Source organism: Antedon bifida, chromosome 8, assembly GCF_963402885.1.
Source record: "Antedon bifida chromosome 8, ecAntBifi1.1, whole genome shotgun sequence".
NCBI lineage: Eukaryota > Metazoa > Echinodermata > Crinoidea > Comatulida > Antedonidae > Antedon > Antedon bifida.
In genome coordinates, this window is record NC_136233.1 from 13,051,908 (window position 1) to 13,079,035 (window position 27,128).

Consider the following 27,128-nt stretch of genomic DNA (forward strand, 5'->3'; position numbering starts at 1 on the left):
GATTAATTTATTTAACCATGTGCAATTTATAATGCAAAGTGTAAGTCTAACACGTACATTAATACATACAAACTGTACAGAATATACATACTATTTTTGTGCATAGAAACATGAGAGTGAACATAACTTCTTACAAAACAAATTGTTATTCTATAGTTGCATATTTTTTTTTATAGAAAATTTGAATCACAAAAATGTATCAAAATACAATATGAAATAGTTTAATAGTCTTAAAAAGTGTATAAAAATTGTTATTAAATTTAAATTTTGTGTTCAGAAACAAATTACTTTAAAACAACTACAAATACAGTATATTAAATTTTAAAAATATTGCAAATACAATGAAAATAATATTGCAAATGTTACCATTTTATATTAAAATAGTACATAAATATTTCAATTAAAAATCATAAAAATGCATTGAAAATTAAAATAGGGCCTATATATGATAGGCCTATATTATTTATTTTTATGTGTGCACATAAATAGGTTATAAATAGTATATTATGTAATAAATAATAATATTATTGGAATGTAATACATTGGAAAATAATGCAGAAATAGACACAAAGGTACAACATTGACAATATGTGTCATATTATTATGAATAATACGGTTATAATTTTATATTAATAAATAGGGATTTAAACAGTATTAAAATGTGTCAAAATACAAAATGTATACAAATTTAAAAATTCAAACCTGAGTGTGTATCAATTAAAATCATGTGCGTACAACAAACACATTAAAATTTCAGTCATGTTATTGTTTCATGGAACGAAAGATGGCGCTGTTTTGTTAAATGGAAAATCGTACAATTAAGAGTTGAATAACGCCGTCTTCCGTTTGTAAAGCAGAGAACATGTGTGAATACAACATTATCATTTTCTACGTGGACGCAATGCAAAGATGTAAACGTACCGCAAGTAACTTAATCAATTCTGATCCTACGTCTTTGCGTTGCATGCAAGTGAGAACCAAACTTTTCTTGCAATGCTTTTATTTTATTTTTACTGAAAATTTAATTATAGTCATTTACTGTTTTTTCTTGAAACCCAAATCTTGATTCTAAAACAAAGGAAAATTTGGCCCTCGTTCAATCGTTATTGTGCCATAGAATTCAGGCTGTGACACTTTGATAACACCCTTTTCACACAGCACTGAAAAAGAAAAAATAAATAATTTAACATAAAGTAGGTGTATACTATTTTTACTTAACTAGGGTCGTATAGGTGTACTGTACATTATATAATACCTAAATAAATTGCTGTCATTTGATTGGACGATTGTTGGTCACATGATAACAAGTAAGTGCCCTATTAATTTCTCCACATAGCGCAGGCAGTGTATTGCGATCGGGTGAAGCCCGGACAGCACGACCTTAACGACAGCACAATAATATAATGCATGCTCCAAAGGCTTTAATGTACACATGCTCCAGCGACATAACAACAAGATTATTTTCTCACTCACTCTTGAAATTTTTATACTATCACACTCATAAACATTGATCACTGTTTGTATATGTACTATTTTAGTCGCGTGTAACGCAACTCTACAGCTCACTATCTATCGGTCGGTTGGTCGGTCGGTTGGTAAACACTGCAGCCATGTATATGGTCTTGTTACTTAATGGGGCTTAATATGTAAATCTACATTCTACTCAACAAAATAGACCTGAACCCAGGAACCACAAACCAAAATTGCGTGTGGTGTGTGGCTAAATCAACTGCATATCTAAACTTACCTAAGCAGACATAGAACATTCTCGCCACTGCCTGTCTGTAAGTAGTATAAGGACACAGTTCAAGGAATGTTACGGACCCATCTTCCATCAGGTTACTGATATCTCTGAATTTAAAATTGTGGTAAACATATATTTTAAAATAAAATTATAATACTGTAGTTTACAGTATTTCAACTTAAAAGCACATGATTCTATAGACGTTGTCTCTTGTAACATGCGCCCTCTATATCGTAACATATTACTTATTAAGACTGACCTTGCGAAAGATTGTTCTGAACTGTTCAAAAGGTCTGCCAAACCTACTTTCTCCTCATGAACTGTTACTGCGTCCAGTTCTCTAATATCCCTCTGTCCATATCTAATATCATCTAATTCTATCTGTTGCTCCGGTACAAGCTCTATTGGTACTTCGTCACTACTACTGTAATGTTTATCGTAAAAAATTAATATAAGATTAATTAAAAATTAAGAATAATCGATTTATTTATATACATAATTTATTGGATTATTTTAAAATTCTATAACAGCAACAAAATACAGTATTATTAATAGTACTAGAATATATTAATAGGTTGTAATAAAAAATACAAAAAAATAGTTTCTAGATATTTTTTTATATTTTTTATGTCTTTAGGCCGCATGTGGCCAAGCGTTCACCGGGTACCTCCTACTCTTTTTGAATGATGAACTGGGTTCTTTAAAGTGTACAAAGGTAACAATTGTGTACAATGGACCTTTTCCTTATCTGAGAGGACTTGTTCCACCACCAGAACTAGGAGCGAGTCGCCCTCAAACCCATGCCGATATTGTTTTGGCTCTTTAGGTACAGTGAACGGCGCCCCTGCCTTAAATGCTCGGCCATTAATTCGTTGATAGAATTAATATTAAGATTAAACGCACACAAGGCGTAATGGGCTATGAACCCAGAGCATGAGCAGCCCAATGCAACTACTCAGTATTGGAGCATGAGGTTACAGTATACGCCCATGGTTGGAGGGCCTTTTAGGAGTGCTAAACAAGAGGCCTTGGCCACTGTGTTATGCCACTGCATATACAATAGACTATGAAACATCTGGTAGGCTAGTGATAATAAATTTGAATAATAATAAAAAATATATTGCATAAAATCAGTTTTGTGTTTCTCACCTGCCTAGTTCTCTCCCTGTCTCCCCTAAAATGTGTTCTGGGATTGGATCAAATTCTGTTTGTTGTTCCGCCATTTCAAGTTCCCTTGGTACTTCTTCAATACTGTTAGTGGTCAGTGGTCTTGCAAGACTAGATGAATTTGGAAATAAGAGTATTTGATTTATGCAATAGTTAAATTAAAATTTAAAATCTCACTAGTAACAATAATCAAATAGTGTTTATATGTAGGCCTACTCTCCCCATAAATAAACATTTTGTAAAGAAATGTTTTGTTGAAATGGTTTTGTCACAAAAAAAATCCGCCTAGTGGAAAATAGGCTTTAAGAGCCATTGTCTGTAAGAATCAAAGAAATATCAAAAATAGTGGCAGACTCAAAAAAATGGATTTCTTTCAAATTTTGCACATGGCTATATATGTGTTGAGAGAAATCAAATATGAAGTATTTTTTATTTCACACATATATTTCCATGGCAACGGCCAAATTTGTGTTTTTGACAAATTTTGTCCTTTTTTAAGGTTTTTTAAAATGGATATTGATACTACTTTGATGAACGATATTTTTGTTTTGTTCATTTAATTATAAAAAATAATTAGTGTATGCATAATAACAATGCATTGTGTACCTGTTTCATATTTTTTTAAAATTTTTGATTTCATACTTTAGGAGATACCATTTATTTAAAAAGGGGTGTTTTTCACTTTTTTTAAATTGTTAAATGCAACTAAACTTTACTTCACCATAACGCCCAAAGTGGTGTATTTTTTTAGCTGATTTATTACAAATAGGTAGTTCTAATGTTTAATAATTGATTTCTAAAATAAAATACTGGGGTAATTTAAAAATCTACAAGCAATGTTGCGAGAAACATAGGCATTTTTATAAAAAAAAAACATAGTATATTAGTAAAAGCATTTTATTTTCTTTGATTATCTGATTTGAAACTCATTGTTCAGAAAAATTCTTAATGTTTTATATAGTTCTAGTTGTGTTGTGAGAAAAAAAAACAATATTTTTAATTATAGATTCAGTAATTCCCAGTTTTATGTCATTTTATAGGTTTTCCTCTGGAAATTTGAATAAATTATCAGATCGTTGTGAATTTTAATCTTTGCAACAAATTACTCCTCTCTTATTTTGAAGCTCCTCTTTCATTTTTTTACTTCTTTTATTTGCTAACTTAAGCAGATCCCACATGCCCATCCACCACCACTTTCGACTACCACCCACCCGCCCCCCCCCCCCCCCCTACCCCGACAATAACCACAAAAAGATAAACTGGAACACTTTGGTCGATCATCCACTATAGAGTGTCAAATGCATGCATTCAAGCACCACCCACACTGCCGCTACCATCGCCCCAACCAATATACGGATTCAAACTCCTCAATCCCACCCCTCCCCCTTTGTCCAAGCCCCCACCCACCACAAGTTAAAAATTGCAATGCAAAAGATAGGACATAAAGTTAAGTTTTTAGACCGTCGCCTCCAACCCGCTAACTATTTCAAACTCCTGGATCCACCACTTTCCCCTCCCCAAAATTGAACCAATCAAAAGTCAATGATATACTCAGGTATGTTAATGCTACATAACAAATATTGAAGCCCTGATGTGAAATTTCATTTCATTTAAGGTCAGCATGTAAAATATCACACTTTATATTAAACATTGGTTTTAAATTGAAATTCTATATTTTTGTTACTGTGATGGTTGGATTCAGTAATTATAATTAATTAATAATTATCTGATAATTATTTAATTTCCCTTAGTTATGCATAGCAACAGTTACTATGGTAACTAAATATTCTTTAGATTTTTCATACCTATCTTATACAAATTTAAATTTGTAGATTATTAGCAGGCATGCCTTATTTGCATTTTCAAATTACCGTTTTACAAGGTCATATTCGTAAGGACTTTCTTCTGTGATTATTTTTATTCATGAAAACCCCATATTTTATTTACAGCGGGCACCTCCCGTAAGCGGCCAGTTCTTCCTATCTAATTACTGCATTTGGTACCTACCGTAAGCGGCCTCCCGTAAGCAGCTGCGGGCACCTTTTTATACTAAAAATGAGATTTTTTGTATGATATATGACCTCCCGTAAGCGGCCACCCGAAAAATGTGATACTTATTGCATGGACCTATGAATTAGAGGTCCATGTTTCTTTATATATTAGCTTTATTTCGAAGCGGTTTTAAAAACATTACTGTGAAGAGATGAGAAAACTACACAGATTTTGACCGACCATTTTTCATATGATAAATTTAAAAGCTTTTAAAATTTGTCTGAAAATGCTAAAAAATACTAAACCACCTGATTATAAATAATAATACAATTAGCTGGAAAATTGAGAGGCTCGTTTTGTTAAGAATATCGTGTATAGCCATAATACGTGATTTTGGCCCTTTATCGGCAGAACCTCCCGTAAGGGGTCACCGCCCGTAAGCGGCCACTTTTCCAGGTCCCGAGGGTGGCCACTTACGAGAGGTTCAACTGTATTTAAAAAAACAATTATCCTTAGTTACGCATAGAAACAGGTTCTAAGATAACATAAATAATACATTTTGACATAATTTGACCCAACAAATGACAAAGGGTCAGACATTTTCTGGGATTCAGTAGATAAGTAAATTTGGGAAAAAGTAGTAAAGCTATGTAATCAATTGTTTATAGTCATTAAACCCCATATTAAAAATATTGTACTAAGATACGTAGAGAAACAGTTGCTACAATACACTATAGGTAAAATGCTGCTGTCATTTGACCTCAATATGTAAAATATATGTTTAAGATAACACTAAAGGTCAATTTTTTACCTTTATTCAGATTTGTCAAGACTTTCTTTCTGAGATTATTAGGATTCAGTATTTAAAGTAAATTTGGCAAAAAGCAGAAATGTAAAACTATGTAGAAAAAATGTTTTGTATTTATGAAAAACCCCTTATTTTAAAAATATTTTCGCATAGAAACAGTTACTATGGTAATATCTTGACCTCATTTGACCTCAAAATGAATGAATTTACAAGGTCAAGTTTGTAATCACTTTAAGATTATTAGAATGCAGTAGATGTAAAATTGAGAAAAATTACAAATGCAATCAATTCTTTGTATTCATAAAAACGCCATTTTTTACGTTTTTTTAAAAAATTACTTTCCTTAGTTACACATAGAAATGGTTGCTAAGGTAACACTATAGGTAAAAAATGAAAATTGTTGAGAATTGTTATGAACTATCTTGTAAATTTTGATCAAACATTAATAGTTGTAGTAAAGTGGGGACCTGTCCTGTTTTGCATTCTGACCCCTTTTGACCTCAAATGACCTATTTACAAGGTCAGATTTTTTGGGAGGTCTTTCTGTATCTCTTTACACAAAATAGATGTAAACATTTATAAAAACCATTGACGCAATTATTTCAAAGTTTAACATTATTTTCCATCAACTAAATATTTCAATGCAAAATACTGTTTTTCTGGCAATTAATTGAAATAAACCTGGCAACACATTCTCCTATTTTATCTAAACTATTCGTATGACTCAAGTAGCATTATGACAAGCCATATATACATTTTATTATTGGATTAGCCATATTTAAATTGTGTTTCACGTGTTTTGTTTGTTGATATTTTGTTTGTATTTTTTTGTATTTTTCGTATTTTCCTGGCAGCACAAAACCTATGTAAAAAATTTACCCCAGTGTTTTTTTCATGATTATTGTTGACAAACCTATTGACTATCAAATTACAAAACCTCATTGATATAAAAACACCACTTTGGAAGTTATAGGTACGTTTATGAGTTATACTTTTATAAAAAAAATATTTTTTAAAAACACCCCTTTTTAAAATAATGGTATCAACCAAACTCCATTTTGTAAATTTGTTTTTTCTACATTAAATGGAACTCAATACATGTTGTTTACACTGCTATAAACAAAAACTGTATACTGTAAGTATTTTTGGTTAAAACAAGTATACAAGTTTGTACTTTTTCACTATAGAAAATCTGTGAAAAATGGCAAAAACATCAAAATTTGGATAATTGACCGTTGTCATGGCAACGGAGGCTAAAAATTAAAATGAATGTTGTAGATATGCTTTTTATTGAAATGTCTATTCATGGTAAAAATTTGAGAGAAATCCATTTTTTTACATCTGCCACCAAATCTTTGATTTTTACAGACAATGGCTCTTAAACAGGCTTGTGGTCCATTATGTGATGTCTCTTTTCTTAGATCATTTTTTTAAATACCTACCTGTCAGCGTCTCGCTCTCTTGTTTCTGATAGTGCAGTTAGATCTGAAAGAAAGGCATAAGATTTCATATTTGTTATACTGTAGGCCTAAATAGACTTTGTTTTTTTACACTAGTATAAAAAAGAATTTATGATTGTAGGTATATCAGATATTTAATATTCTTATTTTTTTCCAAGAGATTCAGTACTTGGGTGTGCCACAGTATTTCAGTAATATAGTTAACTCTCCCAATACCAGACTTTTCTTAAATCATGCCCAAATTCATTTTTAACATCATAAAAAACACATTCCCAATGCCAGACATTCTGGAAAACCATACATATTTGGTCACTAGTCCAAAGGTGTCTGATACTGGGAGAGTTGACTGTATAACATTTTTGGATGTAGTAAGAGAGAAAGTAAAGAAACTGTTTTAACTTTACCAGCAGGTAATAGGAGACTTCTGCTTTCCGTCATGGTGCGCCTTATTCTCTCTATATCAGATAATTCCTGGAGAAAAACCATTAGAATTGGTTAACATAAAAAATAGTCCTCGGAAACCATTTTCTCACAAATATGTTTGTAAAATGCCGGTGTAGATGCGTGCATTGTTATCATCACTTATATAATTATGGACATAACAAAATTGAAATATAAATAGTATATACATACTTTCAATGTATTTCCAACTCATAAATTGTGTCTGACAAAATTGTATTTGAGACTAGCGGCTATCCTTACGACTATCAATAGTATACGCGCAATCAACGTTTGTTAAAGATTAGACAGTTGGATATCTAAGTGGTGCTCAGGCAACCATACGTTAGCCCTGGGTTAAAAACTCACCATCATTTTTTCTCACCATTGCCTAGAGGGATATTTTTCATTATGTATCAAGGGGTGGAGGCCCAAGAAAGAAGGCTAGAGGCAAGAAAGAGGGCTGAAGGCCCAAGAAAGAGGGCCGAAAGTCTATGGAATCGAGAATTATAGCCTTCAGGACTACCTTTACAACTCGTAAATATAATCATAGCGTAAAGAAATTGCCTTACTCTGGTGTTATCCTCATCACTAGCCATTTCTCTGAGGTAGATGGTACTCCAGATTTGGTTCTCATATTCTGATGGACTTTCGTAGTCACATGGTAAAGCGTGTCTTTTCCATATTGCCATCATTGGTTTGCTTTTTCGCATACCTACAGAAAGTATACAATAAATTGTTAATGAGTTGAATGGATATTCTTATGGAGTTTCTATTTAATCCGGAAATAAATTTATTAAAATTATTTACAAATGCTACATTTTGATATTTATTGTTATTATTTTAAATGTTGCACAAGTATAACCCACTAAAAGCCAATTTACAAGTGGTAACGGTAATAAAAATATAGAATCTATGTTATTTTTACACAAAATTTGGTGCGGACTTGTTTCTGGTGGCAGTACACCAGAGACGATCTACTCTTTTTTTTAAACATGCTCATGCGCCATATTGAACACAGGACAAATGGCTTACAGATCATTCAAAATGTGGTGAGCTATCAACACATTCAAACCCTCATGTACCGAAGAAAACCTATACATAGTTACAATGGTTTTAAAAAATTAGGCCTATATATAAACTATAAAGGGCATTTACCATGATTTAAAAATATATATGAATATAAAAATGGAACCTTCAAATACAATTACAAGCAAAAGGCAAGGGAAAAAATCACAATAAATATATACATATAAAAGTTACTGTACTTCAGAATTGATAGGGCAGACACTAGAACACCCCTGACAGAAGGGAAGCGTCCCAGTCAGAGAAACAGGCGATAACAGTGTCAACATTCAGAACTTACCAACTCTAGTTGGAAGATTGAACAGCTCTCTGGCACTTGGATATTTTGGTATTGATATTATCTATGGAAATATTAATGACAAATGAATTATTGCAATGGATAATTATGCAACAATGTGTAGGATCAAAACATAGTACAGGACTTTGGCTAACAATCCTAGAATAAATTGCATACTGTATTTATTCAAATAAATGCTCTGGGACTTATTGTTCAGGAGGGTTTTTAGGTGTGGGGTGGGGGGGGGGGGTTGCGTTATTTATTTGGGTGTAATAATGGTAACATGTAACTACTAGAAGTAGTTAAGCCAAATGATGCCAATATACAGTGTAATATCTTACGTCATTCTTTTTACATAGGTCATCTGATGTGGCCATGTTATGCCTCATGTCAGTCTTATGCAGCTGGGTCTCCTGGTCCACAAACAGACTCCTCTTCCGTCTTCTTACCACTGGAGGAATAGTCTCAACAATTGGAGACAGTTCCAAATTAGGAGGTGCCACAGCCTATTGAAATGAAACATTTTTAGAAAAAATGTTTATTCATTTATCCAAAGAAAGAACAAGGCCATATACATGGCTGCAGTTGCGTTCACAAATTTGAGTTAGTGTTTACAATTGTATTTTGTAGTTTGTTGTAGGGGTTGCGGACACTCACATGTTATAGCGCATTGTTGTGTTGAATAAATAAAGGAAATTAACTATATTCTGAAAAGTATTAGTATATAATGTATTATTCTCTGAAACAGTGTATAATGTTCATTTTACTATATGAATACTTTAAAATTTGAATTTAGTCACGACTAATTTGTGAATTGATTCCAATACCATATCAATTGTGCAATGGTAAGAATTCAAACTGTCATTTATTTTTCATAGTGTAGATGCTTATTCCCATTGCCTCATCCTTCAGATGGCGATAAAGCTGTTTTACATGTGTGCTTAAAGTACGTCGTACAGAAGGAGAAAATCGTTCTGTACTGCGGTGACCATTCAGATTAAATTTTATTTGCCAATTTAAAATGGAAACAGTATGAGTACATTTTCAACAATAAATTCTAAAATGTATATTAATAAAATTATTAAATTGTTTTGATTTAGCTTTTCGCTTCTTTTTTTTTTGCATCTCCATTGAGATCCAGCCACTGATGCCCACAGCATTGTCATTTTTTCAGTAATTTGCCTTTGGATTAATAAAATTATTACTATATAAAAAATATTAAACATACGTGATATATATTATTTTAAAACAATCAATATTTAAAAACAGACATGAAATACCACAGGGATACAATTAAAAGCAACATATAAGAACATCAAAAATACTATAAACTTTACTTTATACTGGTTCCAATAATTAGTTAAAATATGCCAAAAAAACTGCTAACAAAATAAATAAATAAATAAATAAAAATGATGACTTTGGTATGCTTAATTGATTTCAATTAAGATTATTCAGCGTTATACAACCTGATGGAGTCAAGAACAAAGGGTCTTTTATATCTCTCGGTTCTACATCTGACAGATCTATACAGATCATTTCTCTCGGAGGGCATTTTATGATAATTACTATATATAGTGTTTGAGTCTTTTGGAATATTAATGCAAGCCACACTCTGGCTGCTTGGTTTTAGATATCCGATTTATAATTTCATTTTCCATGTTAAGGACAGATTTAAAGTTTAGCATATTGTCACCATCCCAATTTATTCAACTAACCTTATCAGTCCGAGGTGTTTCTTCTGGTGGTGGCCTAGGGACAGTCTGCTCTATATCATCCAACTGTGTGACCCTTAATGGTATGTCGTCTGAAATAAATGCAATTTCATTTATACTCGGGAAATTTGGTGAATGCACAACGTCATCTGGTGGTAGAATGGGTTGAGGTTCTGGTTCTGGTTGTCCTCTTTTCCTTTTTCGGTCCCTGGTTTTTCTTTGATGATCACGAGAAAGGGACAATTGTCCGGTTTCTTCTTCAACAAGCATGATGCCTTCTCTATATAATAGAAATCATCGCATTATCAAACATCAACAAATGACTAATAAGGTAATAAAAAAAATGTGGCACTCCATGAGAACAAAAACCCACAAGGACTGGCATTTATTGCTTAAAGTCAAGATAGAGAAGTGCTTAAGTGAAAATTTGTATCAAACCTGCAGTTCTTTTTAACTTTTATGGAACAAACAATTTAAAACATTTTAACTTTTATGTAGGCCAGAATAATTACAGTAGACTTTTCTCATGAAACTGTAATGTTGGACAATATTTGTTTGTCAATCAATTGGGCATCCTTCAGTCAAATGACTATGGAGTAAAGGTGACATCCCTATTAAGGGGACTTTTTGTTGGGTGTCCACCTAATAATAGGGGATCTACTGTATTATCCATTGTATTTTATATTTTATCAAGGGTTTTCTTTCTTTTTTTTACACAGAAGCTGGATAAACCACCAATCAATCAATAAACATGGTAATAAAAAAATATATTTATTTACTCTCTTTCCTCATCAGTTTCTAGTCTATTAATAGCTGCCGTGACTTGATGCATCACTTTTGCGAAAGCCGGATCCTGGGCTATTTCCTCTTCTACTGGAACCTGTAAAACAACATTACTCACTTTAAAATAATATTAACAAGCTTATCTACAAGCAAGCACTACGATTCATTCTGATATATTTAAAGGTACTTCTAGGACACTTTCCTATGAAACAAAGAATGGAATATGTATATTTTAACACTATAGCAAAACCATCTTCTTCTTGGCTGAAGGCTGGGGTTCATACATAGGGCTGCCTGGAAGCAACAGTGTTTAAGCATTATTTTGAGGCCGTTTCAATTGACTTGTGTCACTAATATCACTTTAGTTTGTTAATGGTACATTTTTAAAATGGATAATTTTAGTATTAGAAAATACCATTCTTTGAAACTGACTGGAGTATAACCTCCTAGGCCCCTTCTGGTGCCACCAATGGAGGGACAATAATTTGTTTGGTCAAAGATGTTCTACTGTATTAGCAGTTGCAAGATCTTGTCTGGGTGAAATGAAAGGTACCATAGTTTTTCAATCCACAAACAAAAACAATTTTCATAGTCAGAAATCTAGTTAAAAAACATAATAAAAACATAATTACTTGGATAGTCTCCATATCGGAGACATCCTCTCTCAACGTTATCAAGTCTGGAGGCGACAGGTGAGGTGGAATAGCATCCGACTGTCTTCTACCTGGACTCTCATCAGTAGATGTAGCACTGGGAAGCAGAATATCCTACAGTATGTACACAAAATAATGTATGGTATATATGAATAAAAGTCATAGATGAAGAAATATTTCTTTAGGCCTACTCTATTATATAATATCCTTGATAACTATCATATTGCCACCCTTTCAAAGGTATTTTGTGAGTGCCATATCCAGCCATCAGTGACTGATACATTTGAAATTGGAGGTCCATGGCCTAAAAAGTGATAAACCTGTTTTTTTCATATTGTATTTTTCGAGAGCCCAGACCTATGGCCATGGAAAGAATCTTTTTTTTTTAATGATTTTCTCACCTCGGCCAAATTGACTTATTTTTAATACCAAATATTCTATCTGATTTTATAATTGTTGCATTGTTGTTTGTGGCTGAATTGAATGAACGGCGGCCAATATGCACTGTACCTTCTTTCCTGCACATAGTCATGATAATGTTATGTGATAATAATGATATTATAATTTTATATATATATATATGGCTAATAATCTATACCTGTTCAGGGATGGTGGTTGGTAGTGAAATTTGTTGCAAATTTCCAAATGTTTCATTCCTGCTACCTTCAGGAATTGTGTGCCTTTCCCTGTTTATTCATAAAAAAAAAAAAAAATTCATAAAAAGAAATTTACAGACTGCGTAGGGGGTGGTTTGCTTCAAACAGTACAGTACATAGCATATTGTCACAGTCAGTTTCTTCTCATGTCACGAACCCTATGTTGAGGCATACTTTATTACGCTTGATAAATCAAATTTGTAATCTTTAATAATAATATCCTGGATTTATAAAGCGGCTAATGAAACCTTAGATTCGAATCCACGTTCTAACACACTGCCCCACACGCCCTTGCATAAATTAAAAATGATTTCTAACCTTGAGATGCCTATATCTATGCTGTCTGCGATATTTATTCTTGAACCTATCCGGTTATTCACATATATCAACTCATCTAAAAAAAATAAAGGCAAACAAATGTGATTATACTTTTAATTATAGTCCAAACTCCATTCGTAGAATAAACACGTCCTGTATGAATCTGGTTGCCGGCAACATGACGTCGTAATCAGTGGAGCCGATTATGTTTAAAAAGTTTATATTGTTATCAGTAGTTAGTGTTATGGCACCCTTTAGATTGTTATATAGTTTGGAATGTATTTCGTCATGACTACATTTTAATAGAAAATGGAGCTCATCTTCAACCCGGTGTTACTAAAGATCCAGGGAGAGGTATATATATATATAATACAATGCTCTACACATTCTGTGTATCACCTAATCTTTACTATCTGTTGCAGGTGTAAATTTTGTTAAATCAAAATAGAGAGCTTTAGATTTCCATGAGAAATAACGTCAAATGGAGGTACTATTTGCATACCGCGAGTTTGATTTGGCAATTTTTTCCGGTTATCTGTACCAATTTGGTTAATATGTCCAGGTGACGACCTGAGTTCCACTTTACAGACCTTTATTTGGGTGTATGGAAAAAGGAAATCAACTTTACAGAGCTGTTTTTTAATTTACATAATTCATATGCCCTAGTTTGTTGAAATCAAAAGCATCCTAATAACTAGGTTAATAATTTAAGGTTTCATATTTTATCAATTGTATACTACACTTACTGGTAAGGTATTCGCATTGTTTATAAAATACTCTAACAACACCAAACATGAGCTGTGATGACAGGTAAAGGGAAAGGCGTGGTTCAACTTGCAGCTGGAGGCAATTGATAATATCTTGACTGAAAAAAATGGGAAGAAGAATACATTGTATATTTTTATATTGTCATAGGGACTGTAATATTCATAATCTTCCTTACCTTCCACCCCTCTTTTGGGATACCCCTATTCAAGGGACAACCCCTATTCAGGGGACAACCCCTGTTCAGAGGACAACCCCTATTAAGAGGACACGTACCGTGAAACTAATGAGGTAAAATGTTTTAATACTGCCGCAATCACAAGTAAGTGGACACCTACTGTACCCCTATTAAGGGGACACTTTGTTGGGTCTCAAAGGTGTCCCCATATAGGGCTTCTACTGTATTCATTTTCAGAGTACAATACGGTAATAACATAATAAATGCTGCTTGTCTCTGTAAAAAGTCAGTGTAAAGCCAATAGCTTAGCCCATCAATTTTCCTGGCCTGTAATCAATTTCTAATTAGGGTCTGATATTTGTTGCCTAGTTTATTTCACTACAAAATGAATTGAGTATTAACATGAAGAGTTACCAGGTATTAGCTACGTTGATCGTCACATATTCACGCTTTGTGAGCTTTGATGATCTGGTCGCAGCAATCCTAATATTATATGGCAAAGCAAAAATGATAGGAATAACATTAACAATAAAACTAATTAATGCATGGATTACAATAGGATAAAACACAGTCATGATTAAATGACATTTGGATCATCATCAGGAATGACAATAATAAAAGGCAGTAGGCAAAAGGCAAAATGAGTATTGATAAACAATCGGGGGTTGGGGGTCAGGATCAGGGACGTTTTGGAAGTCGGCTACAAATAAATATAACCTTTAGTGTAGGAGGGTGTGTCTTGTGTATTTCATCTCATCCATTGTAGTGTATATGTATCCACCTATATATACCCATATTGTTTTAGGCCTAAATTTAGGCCTACTACTTTAGTACTAAAATATCTCCTCTCTTCCTACTATACTCTCTTTCTTACCAAATTTTTCCAAATCTTCCTCCCTTTTTTTGCAAGATATTGTGTGAGTAAAACATGTTTAGGCTAACTTTGGTGATGACTTTTTAACAAATATTTAAGTTGTATGAATACAACAATTCTGAAATAGATAAAGAAAATATTAAATTAGTGTAAGCTACCCTAGTAGTAGTATGGCTAGGCTAGTACTACTATAAACTAGTCCCTCTAGGTATGCCTAGAGACCACATAGATGGATTCATTCTTTATTTAGGCCTAGTTTAGGCCTACACTAGGCTAGCTTAATTAAGGTAGGCCCTAGCCTAGCTAGGCCTAGCCTAAGGCTATGATAGGCCTAGGCTAGGCCTAGCTAGCTTGAAATAATATTTAGTGGAAATCAATCAATGATGGATTTGATGTGTCATTATTTTGAAATAAAACTTTTTTTTAAATAAAAGATTGTGCAAATACAGCCTAACATCAAATATGCCTACCTAGACCTAGGGCCTAACCTACTACTAGGCTAGGCCTACTATGCTACTTCTATGCCCTATCAATAGGCTAGAGGGGCCCTCTAAGCCAGTCTAGCTAGGCCTAGCCTAATCAGGCTGGACTGTATAGCCTATAGGCTAGGCCTAAAAGGCTAGCCTAGCCTAATAAGGCTAGGCAATACTCAATATGGCCTGCTCAGCTAGGCCTAATATTTAATTAATTAATTTAAAACATAGCCTAGGTAGAGGATATTAAAGTACTGTATAGAATGATGGTAATATGCCTACAATTTTATAATAATAATAAGAAGAAGAAGAAGAAGAAGAAATTGTCTCACCAAACTTTGACTAAAAAAGTTCTGTCGTTGCCTGAATGTTTAAAAAGTAATAAGCAACCCCCTCTACTCGTCATTCATCGTCATTAAAATTATGTTAATGATGATACTTTTGACCAATCCCATGTCCTGAAATTCATGAATAAATATTTTAGCCAATTATAGCTAACATAACGATGACGTAGGTTTAGCTCTTTTCGCGCTACTAGATTAATCGCGCGAAAACGTTCATCCGACCTCGTGAGCACTCAAGCATATAAACTGTATAAGCAGCATGCAGCAGCAGCTGTGTATTAGGTCGTAGGTCGTGTTAATTTTGTTGTATGTCGCGCGTGTTACAGTATTAATATTTTCTTTTGTAAGGTAAAATAATTAATAATACACACAACGTCACTATTATTAGTCAGTGTTAGAAGAGAAGTCTTGCAGTTACTAGGCTACTACTAGAGGGGCCTTATTAGGCCTGGCCCTAGGCTAGTACTACTATCTAGCCTATTAGGCTAGGCTAGGCCAAGTGGGATGCTAGCTAGCCTATATAACTAGGTTTATTTTAGTACCTGAGAGTAAACGTACTCTACTAGGCCTGGACCTAGCGTAGCAGCCCTAGCTAGGTTATTAGTAGTACTGTAGTAGGCCTATCACCTGGCCTAGTAGCCCTGTCGCCTTGCCTAGGCTAGTATGTGTATGTGGTATATTATACAAATAATGAATGTTTATGAGTGTAATGGTACAAATAATGGCATGAGGTGAATGATGAAAGGTTATATCAACGAGGCAACGCCGAGTTGATGTAACCTTTCATCATTCACCAAATGCCATTATTTGTACCATTACACGAATATTAAACATTCCTTATTTGTTTTATATAACATCTAAATAGATTCCTGTCATTTGAATCAAATATAAGGTAGCCCTAGCCAAGAGGCCTACATTTCATTCAGATTGATTAAAACAGTAATATTATAATATTAAATGTTAATGTTTATATTTATATGGATTTTATAAACACACCTACTTTAGTGTTAATTATGTCAACAAACAACCAAATAATCCTATGCTTAGCAAGGCTAAAACGCCTAGGCTAGGCCTAGCCTAATACTAACAGGCCTAGCTAGGCTAGCTAGTGTAGTAGTACTAGATTGGCTGAAAGGCAAAACTTCGACAGACAATTGGAACTTATCTTGACTAATTATGGTTTTTCCAACGATTCCACGTCTTGTAGGGATGTCCCCATTAAGTAATCAAAATCCTAAAAACGATCTAAAGCTAATTTAAATGCCTTTTTGAATGAAATTAGTACATATATATCTCCAAATCGTACACAAAAATCTGCTGCTTTTGCATATCTCGCGGTGGTGTTTACAAACAGAGGCAGGACGACAGGTGGCGCTGTTGTATTTCAATGTAATTTTTGTATTCTAAATTTTTTTTCATCCGCGAAACGTTTTTTTTTTTCGTACACAAAATGTTTAAAAAAGTACTATTAAACGATCGTTTAATAGTGCGTACTATTGCACGCCATGTGACCCACAATCGTCCAATCAAATGACAGGAATTTATTTAGGTGTTATATAATATACAAATAATGAATGTTTATGAGAGTTGGAAGGTCAGAATATTTTATGTTGAAAATAGAGTAGTAGTTTTCACCATTCAATGAATACAAAACATTCATTATGATTATTTGTTTTATTTTATAACATGCCTACATTTATATCTCAATGAATGCTAGGCCGATTGTACGTATCAATGTTTCTTCAAAATGTCTTCAAATGTCTGAGTAGGAACAAATATCAATGACTATAAAGTTCACCAACTTTATTTTCGCAATATATATAACAAGGACGCCAGAATTATAAATAGTGTTGAATATGCATGACACACCATGTGTGCCAAAATGTTATATTTTTATTATATTTAAGCCGAATCGGCGGCTGGTACTTGCACTAGTAAACTCAAACAGACAGGTTTGATCTTTATGTTAAAAAAGTATGATGCGATATAGTACTCGATAAAGCCCATCTCATTTTGCCGACGGATACATCATAATAGGACTACGCTTTGCACTACTTTATTTAAACACACTTGTGTATTGGATGTAACTTTTAGTAATAAAAACGTCACCATTACACAATGTCACTTCGTGTTATAAAAGGGCAATCTCCGGGCTCGGTCAGCGTGTTACACGTGCAGTTCGATAGGCATGTCTAGTCCTTCAGTATTTGTTACTCCCTATACCACCACCACAAAATGAGATAAGGTTATCTGCCAAGATAGTTTTCTCGTCCGCAAACAAATTTGTGTGTGATTATTCGAGATACTACTTGGAGTAACTCTATGTAGGCTATTTCTGGTTATTTACACGCCAAAATGACTGGCAGCTGAAATGCACTGTGACCTATACCACTAGTTATTATTTTATATTTAAACTGCCTACCCTATACACAATCCTGGTTTTATGCATTTATGATTATTATGTACATCATAAAGCCAAGTTCTCATCAATACCAGGCAGTCAAACTCTCAGTGAGCCTCACAAATTTTTGTCATTCTTCATCTTTTAGATAAAAATATTTTTCAACCTTGTACGTTTAGTGTCTGAATTCTGTTTTTTACAAGGTTATTTCTGTATTTAATACATGATAGTAATTGCTAGAATGCGTAGGGCATCTGGTAAACATTGAAATGCTGATTGCAAGAGGTATTTTTTGAAAGTCAAAATGCGTCAAATATGTTAAACCAACATATGACAACAACCAAACTTAAGTTCATAGGTCATGATATAATAAGTATGTATTGTATTTAATATTTTAACTGTTTTCAGACTGATCATCATGCCAACAGTCATTGGGTTTGAAGGGAGTGCCAACAAGCTTGGCATCGGGATAATTCGTGATGGAGAGGTGTTGTCGAATCCCAGGGTAACCTATGTCACTCCACCAGGTGAAGGTATGTCAATGTGCATGTCAGAAAATGATGGAATTAAATGAATTGTTGATGACAAAGTTGTATGATACTGAAATGTCACCTGAGGAAATCCTATCCTGTGGATTAATCCCACCCTCTGGTTTAATCCCACCCTCTGGTCTAATCCTACCCTGTGGTATAACTCCACCCTCTGGTTTAATCCCACACTGTGGTATAACTCCACCCTCTGGTTTAATCCCACCCTCTGGTTTAATCTCACCCTCTGGTTTAATCTCACCCTCTGGTTTAATCTCACCCTCTGGTTTAATCCCACCCTCTGGTTTAATCCCACCCTCTGGTTTAATCCCACCCTCTGGTTTAATCCCACCCTCTGGTTTAATCCCACCCTCTGGTTTAATCCCACCCTCTGGTTTACTCTAACCCTCTGGTTTACTCTAACCCTCTGGTTTACTCTAACCCTCTGGTTTAATCTCACCCTCTGGTTTAATCTCACCCTGTGGTATAACTCAACCATGTGATACAAATTATAATATCCTATGATACCAGTCCCCTCCCACCCATCACAATTGGAATACAGGAGAACAGTTCCTTCGTGATACCTACCTAATAAGGTGACACTTTGTTTGGGTCCAAAAGGTGTCCCTTTAATAGAGGTTCCACTGTAATATAAATTCTCTACAGTTTTACTAAAATCTGTTTCATCTTCTTAGGTTTTCAGCCAAGGGATACTGCCAGACATCATCAAGCTCATGTGCTAGAAGTTTTACAAAAGTATTGCATGTTTCAAATATTTATATTCTATGTATTCAGATCTGTTATGCTTATGTATGTTTAACCAAACTATGTGTTCATACATCCTTGTCAACTAAGCTTTAGAATCAAGTATGAGACTACAGTATAATAAAGTCTTAAATTAAATGTCCATCCTCTCCTTGCCAGTACAAACATATTTAATGTATGTTCTGGAAAAATATGAATTAATATGCATTTACTTTGAAGGAAATATTTAGAGAAGGAAACCTCTTTGATAAGGAAATAGTGATTGATTAAGGATGTGGGTTATAGGAAAAGGAATAAAGAGTATCTAGTGACAGGAAGAAACCACTAGCAACTTGAATAACTGGAGTGTTATGAGAAATAAAACAGTGTTGTTGACTGAGTGTTACATTAGTTTCAATTTTATTTTATAGGGCATTAGATGAAGCAAACATTTCGCATCGAGAGATTGACTGTATAGCATACACAAAAGGTATTTGTTATAAAATTATTTATTTTCTACAATATAGAATATTCCATTAAAAAAAAAAATAAATCCTTGGATGCAACAGTGAGTGAGGTACTGAATTAGTAGGTTTCATTTTCATGACCCTACACTATATGTATTCTAGCCATTGATCGTTCTTATAAACTAAGTCTCATTTGAGGCTTAGGGAGTGAAGTTGAAAGAGTTGTGAGTTACAACCCTGGCACTAACTAGGTCAGGATTGAATCCTGCACATTAGGATTGGAAGGCAAGCATATTAACCACCAACCTACAGCTCCACTATTTTTGTAAAGATGTTGAGAATTTTGTGCAGTGTCAGGCTGGTGGCTGTGCATGCGATGTAGTGTGCATAGTCTATTATAATGGCAGGCTCTACTCTGTGCTCAAATTCCGAGCTGTATTTTTTGGAGCTAAGCCTAAATACAGATTCACCTCTTTTTTTTTAAATTTTTTTACACAAGAAATAAAAAAGGAAGTGTGTATGTTTTATAGTTCTTTTTTTATACAGGTCCAGGTATGGGAGCGCCATTGGTGTCGGTAGCTCTGGTTGCAAGAACTGTGGCCCAACTATGGAATAAACCAATAATTGGTGTTAATCACTGTATAGGACGTATCCTTTTATATATTTTCATTTTCCCCCATTAGTTCAGAAGGGCTTCAGGTTTACATATAGATATGTTATAAGAATTGGTTACAGATTTTATATGTGAAGCTGAGGGAAATATATATTCTTGAGAGGAAAATATCATTCCACGGGGGGATTCCCGATATAAAAGGCGATATCTGTATTATATAGCCAACAACCACTGCCAGTAGAATCGGGTAGCTAGGCCAAGCCTCCTTTATGTAAATAAGCCTGCCTAGTTAGGCTTTGCAGTCACCTTACCTTGCGAAGAATAATATACAGATAATTACTAAATAATGATTCCTTGGCAATAATACGAAAACTATATTTGTAAAGCAGCCCTATACAGTGTATTCTTTAATGAACTTGTTAGACATTGAGATGGGACGCCTCATAACAAATGCTCAAAATCCAACAGTACTGTATGTTAGTGGAGGAAATACACAGGTATTTAAAAGCACACTTTGTCGGGAAAATCAACATTCTGAAAACTGGGCTGCAGAACTTTTTTATGGCCATAGGATGACTGGAGAAATTAGAAAAAAAAAATCAATGTGCAGATTATTTATTTTGGGTGGTTTTTTCCATGAATTTCATATCCAACAATTACAAGTTCAACCACCTTGTTATAATCAACGTGGTCGCTCACATGACGATATGGATGAGCCAAAAGCAATACGTTAATAGTCGTGATCGTGAAAATGAAAAACCAGTGAACTGACACAACACAGCAACATGATGTCGTGTACGTTATGAAACGGAAACCCTGTAATGCAATGAATTTGCTGGGCATTGTTCGGTAGATCAGCGCAACTTTTACTCTCTCAAATATGAATGAAATTAACCAATAATGATATAATACTATTGTGTAATTAACCATTCTATTCTTTACAGGTTATTGCATATTCTCAGAAGAAGTATAGAATATTCGGTGAAACTATTGATATTGCAGTAGGCAACTGTCTAGACAGGTTTGCTCGCATACTTAAGGTTAGTCAGGCTTATCGAAGCATTTTATTACATATTATAATTATTATGTAGGATTTCCTCTGACACTTGATCTTTCCTGTGCATGAAGAGGCAAATTATCCATTGTGTTGAGTTGTTGGTGAGTATATCTCATTACATTGCCATGGATTGGTATGTTCTTCTAACATGAGATATAATCCATTATCATTCTTGATTTCAGTATATCGGTTCGTAGGGTCTAATTTTCACAATGGTCAGTAAAGTGGTTTTGAACTTTAAACTTTTTATTATTTTATAGCTATCAAATGATCCTAGTCCTGGATACAACATTGAACAAAAAGCAAAAGAGTGAGTAGTTTGTTTAGTTTAAACTTAAGTTCTGTCTACACTATCAAACTTTATGTGACAAAAAAGTGTGATGTGCCCATATATGGACACGCTGATGTCATATTACGACCATATTTTTTTTGTCTGAAGTCGTTTGATAGTGTAGACAGAGCTTAAGCTCACACAGACTGCATATTTCTCCATAAATTTATTGTTGCATTTCGAACTGAACTTGAGTTATTGATGCATTTTGGAGATGAGAAGATTGCAGATTTAAGTAAATACACCTCATAGTAATAGAATACATTTTGTCTTTTTTTAGGGGAAAGAAGTTGATTGAGCTGCCATATGTCACCAAGGGAATGGACGTATCATTTTCAGGAATTCTATCACACATTGAGGTTTGTAATTAATGTATTCAATGTCCTTATCACCATAATAATCATGACCCCAGCATAAAAATAACTCACTGTTTATATTTTATAAAGATGTTGCATAAGATTCCAGTACAGTAGATGAGATTTTGATTTGGGACAACCTATGTAGACGCATAACGTGTTGGTGGTCGCCGTCTCGACCTAGAATCATAGTCTAAGAATCTAGTGAACAAGCAATGTCTCTGTGTTCCTACTAGAACGCAATGCAAGGACATAAGCGCATTGACCAATTCCAAAAATCCATCTCTTGTGATCGGTCAAATTACTTCCATTGCACTTTCCGTTCATGTGTCTAGTGGGAATGAAGCATTCCATTCCTACGTGCTAGGCCATCGAAAATTGAAAGCTCTTATACCACAAAAAATCACTTTATTTAAGTATACATGTCTCTTCTTGATAACATTGAGAAATTGTGAAAAGTATGAAACAAATAAAACGGTTTCTGTTTCTCAAAGGTTAGCATGTAAGTGATTTCCCCCTTTTTTGTCTGTTTAATAGCATGTTGGTCGTAAGCTGTTAAAAAGTGGTGAATGTACACCAGGTGATCTCTGCTTTTCACTTCAGGTATTATTTTTACCATTCTACTCATTTTTGTTGAGCTTGTATATTTAGCTTCATTCTGAACTGCAAAGGGATCAATCCACCACATTTTATCTTTTAATTTTAGGAGACACTGTTTGCAATGTTGGTTGAGGTAACAGAACGAGCCATGGCCCACTGTGGATCGAATGAGGTCCTCATAGTTGGTGGCGTTGGATGTATGTTGTTTTTCTTTCTAACTTTACTGTATTCACCAAAACAACCAAACTAAACTCGCCAGTTCCGTTGGTTCTCAGTTCTCAGTTGGCCTTAATGCCTTTGAAAATCATGGTTGGCCAGAGGGCCCTAGAATTTTCACAATAAAACCACCGAATGGTAAAAATATAAATAAGTTCGTCAATAATTTTTTTTTTTAATAGCTTTGATGCCCTCCAAGTTGTCTTTGCTGCCCCTCATATTACCGAAAAACTTATTTTCTTACAATTTTTTTTGCTTTTAGGTAACAAACGTTTACAAGAAATGATGGGAATTATGGCTGAAGAGCGAGGTGCTAAGCTATTTGCAACGGATATGAGGTACCGTACAAAACGTTTTTATATTACTCATTATCATATCAGGCCTAGACCTAGAATGGAATTTATTTTGGTGTTATATAATAAGGAATATCGGACTAGCATGTGAGAGGCTCTTGATTCAAAATGATGTTCTATGGAAGCGTTTATTCGAGGGAGGGATAAATAAAACGGGTAAATAATAATAATTTGCAAATTGTTTTGTTTTTTAAAGGTTTTGTATCGACAATGGTGCAATGATTGCCCAGGCTGGCTGGGAGATGTTTGTGAGTGGAATAACTACACCAATAAAAGAGACATTTTGTACACAAAGGTAAATTGATGTCCATTATAAAACTGATTATTGTCTGTTGCCAAATTAATGTTCCTTCTCCATGAATTATTATACTTTGCGAAGACCGCTGTACGTTAATCCACTAATATTTCCACGGGATATTGCGATGCGTTTCCTCGCTTCCCCACCTTTACACAGTTCTGATGGTTTCTAGGTCCAGACAATGGCCGGCGATAGGTCGTAAATCGTCGCAAATGAAAAGCTCCCTATCTTACTCAACATGCTCAGCAACTGAAACTGAAGACTTTACTAGTATTATTTTAACATTACCTACTAATAAGGAATCACCTCAACATTGCTTGCAGGTACAGAACAGATGAAGTTGAAGTAACATGGCGTGATTGAAAAAATCAATTACAAATCATCTATTGAGGAACAGCAAATCGGGTCAAACACACCAGCATTTAAGCTGCTGCATTGGTACTAAATGGTTGAAAGACGTATACCAACATGTGAGGTAGAAGCCTAGAGGGAAAGAAGATTACCAGTTTTGTTCAACTTTCGTAAATCTCATTTGTTATTGTGTTTAAATTATCCACTGACTTGGATCAGCTTGTAAACATGACTTTTATTTTTATTTTTCTTATTGACCATTTTTAGAGAGGATAACCTGTGCAGAATTAAGGAGTCCTCTTTGAATTTAGATGCAATATGTAATAGTCTTCTCTAGTCATTATATTACCTTTTAAACATCAGTCAGCACAATATGTTTACATCATGGCACTGATTGTTGTAATGCCTGGATGTCATATTCCAGAGGGCGCTATCAATTTTATTTAATTACTGTTACACCTTTTGTCACCTGACTGCCATAAAAACTTTTTCACCATTGAACTTTTAGGTAGATACAGTCCAGGGTAGAGCATTACATGTAACTCTGCATCTTTACTCTCTGATTATTGATCAAGAAGGATCCCATATTCTTTGTCATCAATTGTAGCTATTTCTACTAGTGCCCAGTTCGAGGTCCAAATACTTAGCTTATTTTGAGTCTGCAGCCTTAAGTATTCCAGTTGTCTCTGTTAAATTGGAAGGATGTTTTGTCTTAAAATAACTTCATCCATTATCAGTCGCACTTGATTGTTCACAAAGATCTTTTGCTGACCAACTATGGTCAAATTGGACCTTCACCTGATTTGGTGATTACGGTTTTCTAAATCAGTATGGATCCCTTCTTGTATCTCACACAGCAAGTGCTAGCTAGTGCTTGTCCCTAAACATAGTACTGTTCATGTACTATACTGGAAAAGTACTAGCTACATCCTCTGTGTTGCATCTTGCTGTCGCTTCAAACAACACAGAGGATTGGATCATTGACACATCCATGTCTCATCATCTTCTCTTGATCGTTCTTTCTATAATTGGTAGTATCTTCTAGCAACATATGTCATATCTTTGTACTGTTCCCAATCTGAAAATGCAGTGCTTGTGGATCATCCTGATGTACTCCATTGTTCTCCTTATGTAAAGGTTTTGAGACCCTCAACTTCCTCAATAACATATTTGCAGGTGAGGATGTCTGCAGTGCCTCGTAGCCTGCCTAAATCGCAGTGACTATAGGCGTTTGTCACCGGGGTTTTTTCGCGGTGCAGTCGGGCACCTATGCTTATGCACTGTGGTGTTTATTTCGATGGATTTTAAACAGTGACAACAAATTTTCTAATTTTTTTCAATCACACAGTTATTTAGGCTAATCTTTTAAGAACATTTTACAGTAAAAATTTTGTCCATACGAGTGTCCGTTGAGAATTTTTAAGTAACTTGTTATCCGAAAATAGGCTGAATAATATTTCTGTTGGTTACGCTTCGTTGCACGGCAATGTTTGTCATCGATCGAAGATGTCTTCCGTTTTGTGAAAAATCTACCATTACAAACAAATTTCAGAAATTTGTCTGTCCAGCGTCAGCGTGTGACACTGACATGCCTTTACATATATATAGTTATGCCTAACATGCATGTTAGGTGGACGGCGAAACCGTTCGAATTCCCTGGCCCGACGAGCGTCTCGGACTCTAGGAAGGAGGTAGACCTAACCGGTCGTCTGCTGCATGCTGCGGGCCTTTGCAATGGTGGTAAACGTGGGTCATTATCGAACGGTCTTAAATTGTCAGGATTTACTGGTAGTATTACTCCTCTTCTAACTATTTGTATATCCGCTACAAAATATTCCTCTTCACTATCCATTCCAAAATGATGATAAAAATAAACACTCCTCCGTCGATCGTGGAAAAAAATGGCGTCGGGGTTTCTCTGTAGCGATCGTGTAATTGATATTTTCACACATGCGCACTGTATCTACGTTTCTCCAGCTTCCCGGTACAAAACGCTAGTAAATTGGCATAAGATTGCCGTAAGAACACATTATAAAACTCATTTTAAAAATTAATCGGTTGACAAAAAAAAAAATTTGTATCCGAAAAGATTTAAAACATATACATAAACAAAAATGTAAAGCGGATAAGCCAACGCTGTAATAGTATAGAGCCAATCTGCAAAAGTCTGTGAAATACGAATTCTCCTAATGCAAATTTTTCTTTTAGTGACGTCACAAAAAGATTTTTTGTCACCGATTAAGAGGGGACCCAGACGTCCATATCATTTAGCATAAAGGTCACTGACATGATTCTATGCGTACTTTCCGATAATGAAACTAACTTATTTTTTTTAACATCATTTCATATCCATTTTAAATTTTATTACAAAATACAGTATAACTGTATACTTACAGTTTTCAGTAAGAGAGGCAAATTTAATGCATACACTACAACCTATTAAAAAGAAGTCCATCCCTGATTCCACTATCCTCCAGATATTTATCTTGAATTGGCCATACACAGCATGATGGAATAAGTCTTCTATCTCGTTATTCAGTCGTGAGTACACCCACCAAATTTAGCATCTGTAAGCCACATATCGATATGCTACGTTTGTCATTTTGTCTTGTCGTGTTCATCCCCATCTATAAATTCTTTATAGATTCCACTATCCTCCAGAGATTTATCTTGAATTGGCCATACACAGCATGATGGAATGTCTTCTATCTCGTTATTCAGTCGTGAGTACACCCACCAAATTTAGCATCTGTAAGCCACATATTGATATGTTCTGTTTGTCATTGTTTCTTGTTGCATTCATCCCCATCTATAAATCCTTTATAGATTCCACTATCCTCCAGATATTTATCTTGAATTGGCCATACACAGCATGATGAAATAAGTCTTCTATCTCGTTATTCAGTCGTGAGTACACCCACCAAATTTAGCATCTGTAAGCCACATATCGATATGCTACGTTTGTCATTTTGTCTTGCCGCGTTCATCCCCATCTATAAATTCTTTATAGATTCCACTATCCTCCAGAGATTTATCTTGAATTGGCCATACACAGCATGATGGAATAAGTCTTCTATCTCGTT

At 34.5% G+C, this 27,128-nt stretch overlaps 3 protein-coding genes across 4 annotated transcripts in view; 1 reads left to right on the forward strand and 2 right to left on the reverse strand.

Moving 5' to 3' along the window:
* LOC144849683 (putative tRNA N6-adenosine threonylcarbamoyltransferase) overlaps positions 1-24,225 on the forward strand; it is a 29,474-nt gene extending 5,249 nt beyond the window's left edge. The window contains exons 1-14 of one of the 2 annotated variants that reach the window (XM_078706690.1): positions 15,991-16,079; positions 18,541-18,665; positions 19,355-19,415; positions 19,835-19,893; positions 20,417-20,518; positions 20,907-20,980; positions 21,428-21,523; positions 21,801-21,850; positions 22,152-22,230; positions 22,765-22,830; positions 22,934-23,024; positions 23,306-23,381; positions 23,593-23,691; positions 24,018-24,225. In XM_078706690.1, coding sequence (XP_078562816.1) covers positions 18,551-18,665; positions 19,355-19,415; positions 19,835-19,893; positions 20,417-20,518; positions 20,907-20,980; positions 21,428-21,523; positions 21,801-21,850; positions 22,152-22,230; positions 22,765-22,830; positions 22,934-23,024; positions 23,306-23,381; positions 23,593-23,691; positions 24,018-24,057 — 1,008 coding nt within the window. In that variant the 5' untranslated portion in view covers positions 15,991-16,079; positions 18,541-18,550 and the 3' untranslated portion in view covers positions 24,058-24,225. Of the gene's footprint in view, positions 1-15,990; positions 16,080-18,540; positions 18,666-19,354; positions 19,416-19,834; positions 19,894-20,416; positions 20,519-20,906; positions 20,981-21,427; positions 21,524-21,800; positions 21,851-22,151; positions 22,231-22,764; positions 22,831-22,933; positions 23,025-23,305; positions 23,382-23,592; positions 23,692-24,017 lie in introns of those variants that run through there. The other variant, XM_078706691.1, reaches the window with a different exon arrangement.
* LOC144849687 (uncharacterized) lies at positions 639-3,024 on the reverse strand. The gene is made up of 4 exons (XM_078706696.1): positions 2,894-3,024; positions 2,004-2,168; positions 1,748-1,851; positions 639-1,160 (listed from the first exon to the last, which is right to left on the reverse strand). The coding sequence occupies exons 1-4, from the start codon at positions 2,965-2,967 to the stop codon at positions 1,069-1,071; spliced, it is 435 nt and encodes a 144-aa protein (XP_078562822.1). The 5' UTR covers positions 2,968-3,024; the 3' UTR covers positions 639-1,068.
* Positions 6,154-15,019, reverse strand: LOC144850976 (meiotic recombination protein REC8 homolog). The gene is made up of 14 exons (XM_078708499.1): positions 14,915-15,019; positions 14,455-14,523; positions 13,844-13,962; positions 13,098-13,173; positions 12,722-12,809; positions 12,103-12,237; positions 11,467-11,567; positions 10,691-10,967; positions 9,314-9,478; positions 8,976-9,036; positions 8,182-8,324; positions 7,576-7,642; positions 7,154-7,196; positions 6,154-6,262 (listed from the first exon to the last, which is right to left on the reverse strand). Exons 1-14 carry the CDS (start codon positions 14,968-14,970, stop codon positions 6,154-6,156), a joined length of 1,509 nt encoding a protein of 502 aa, XP_078564625.1. The 5' UTR covers positions 14,971-15,019.
* Positions 24,226-27,128: the final 2,903 nt, after the last annotated feature.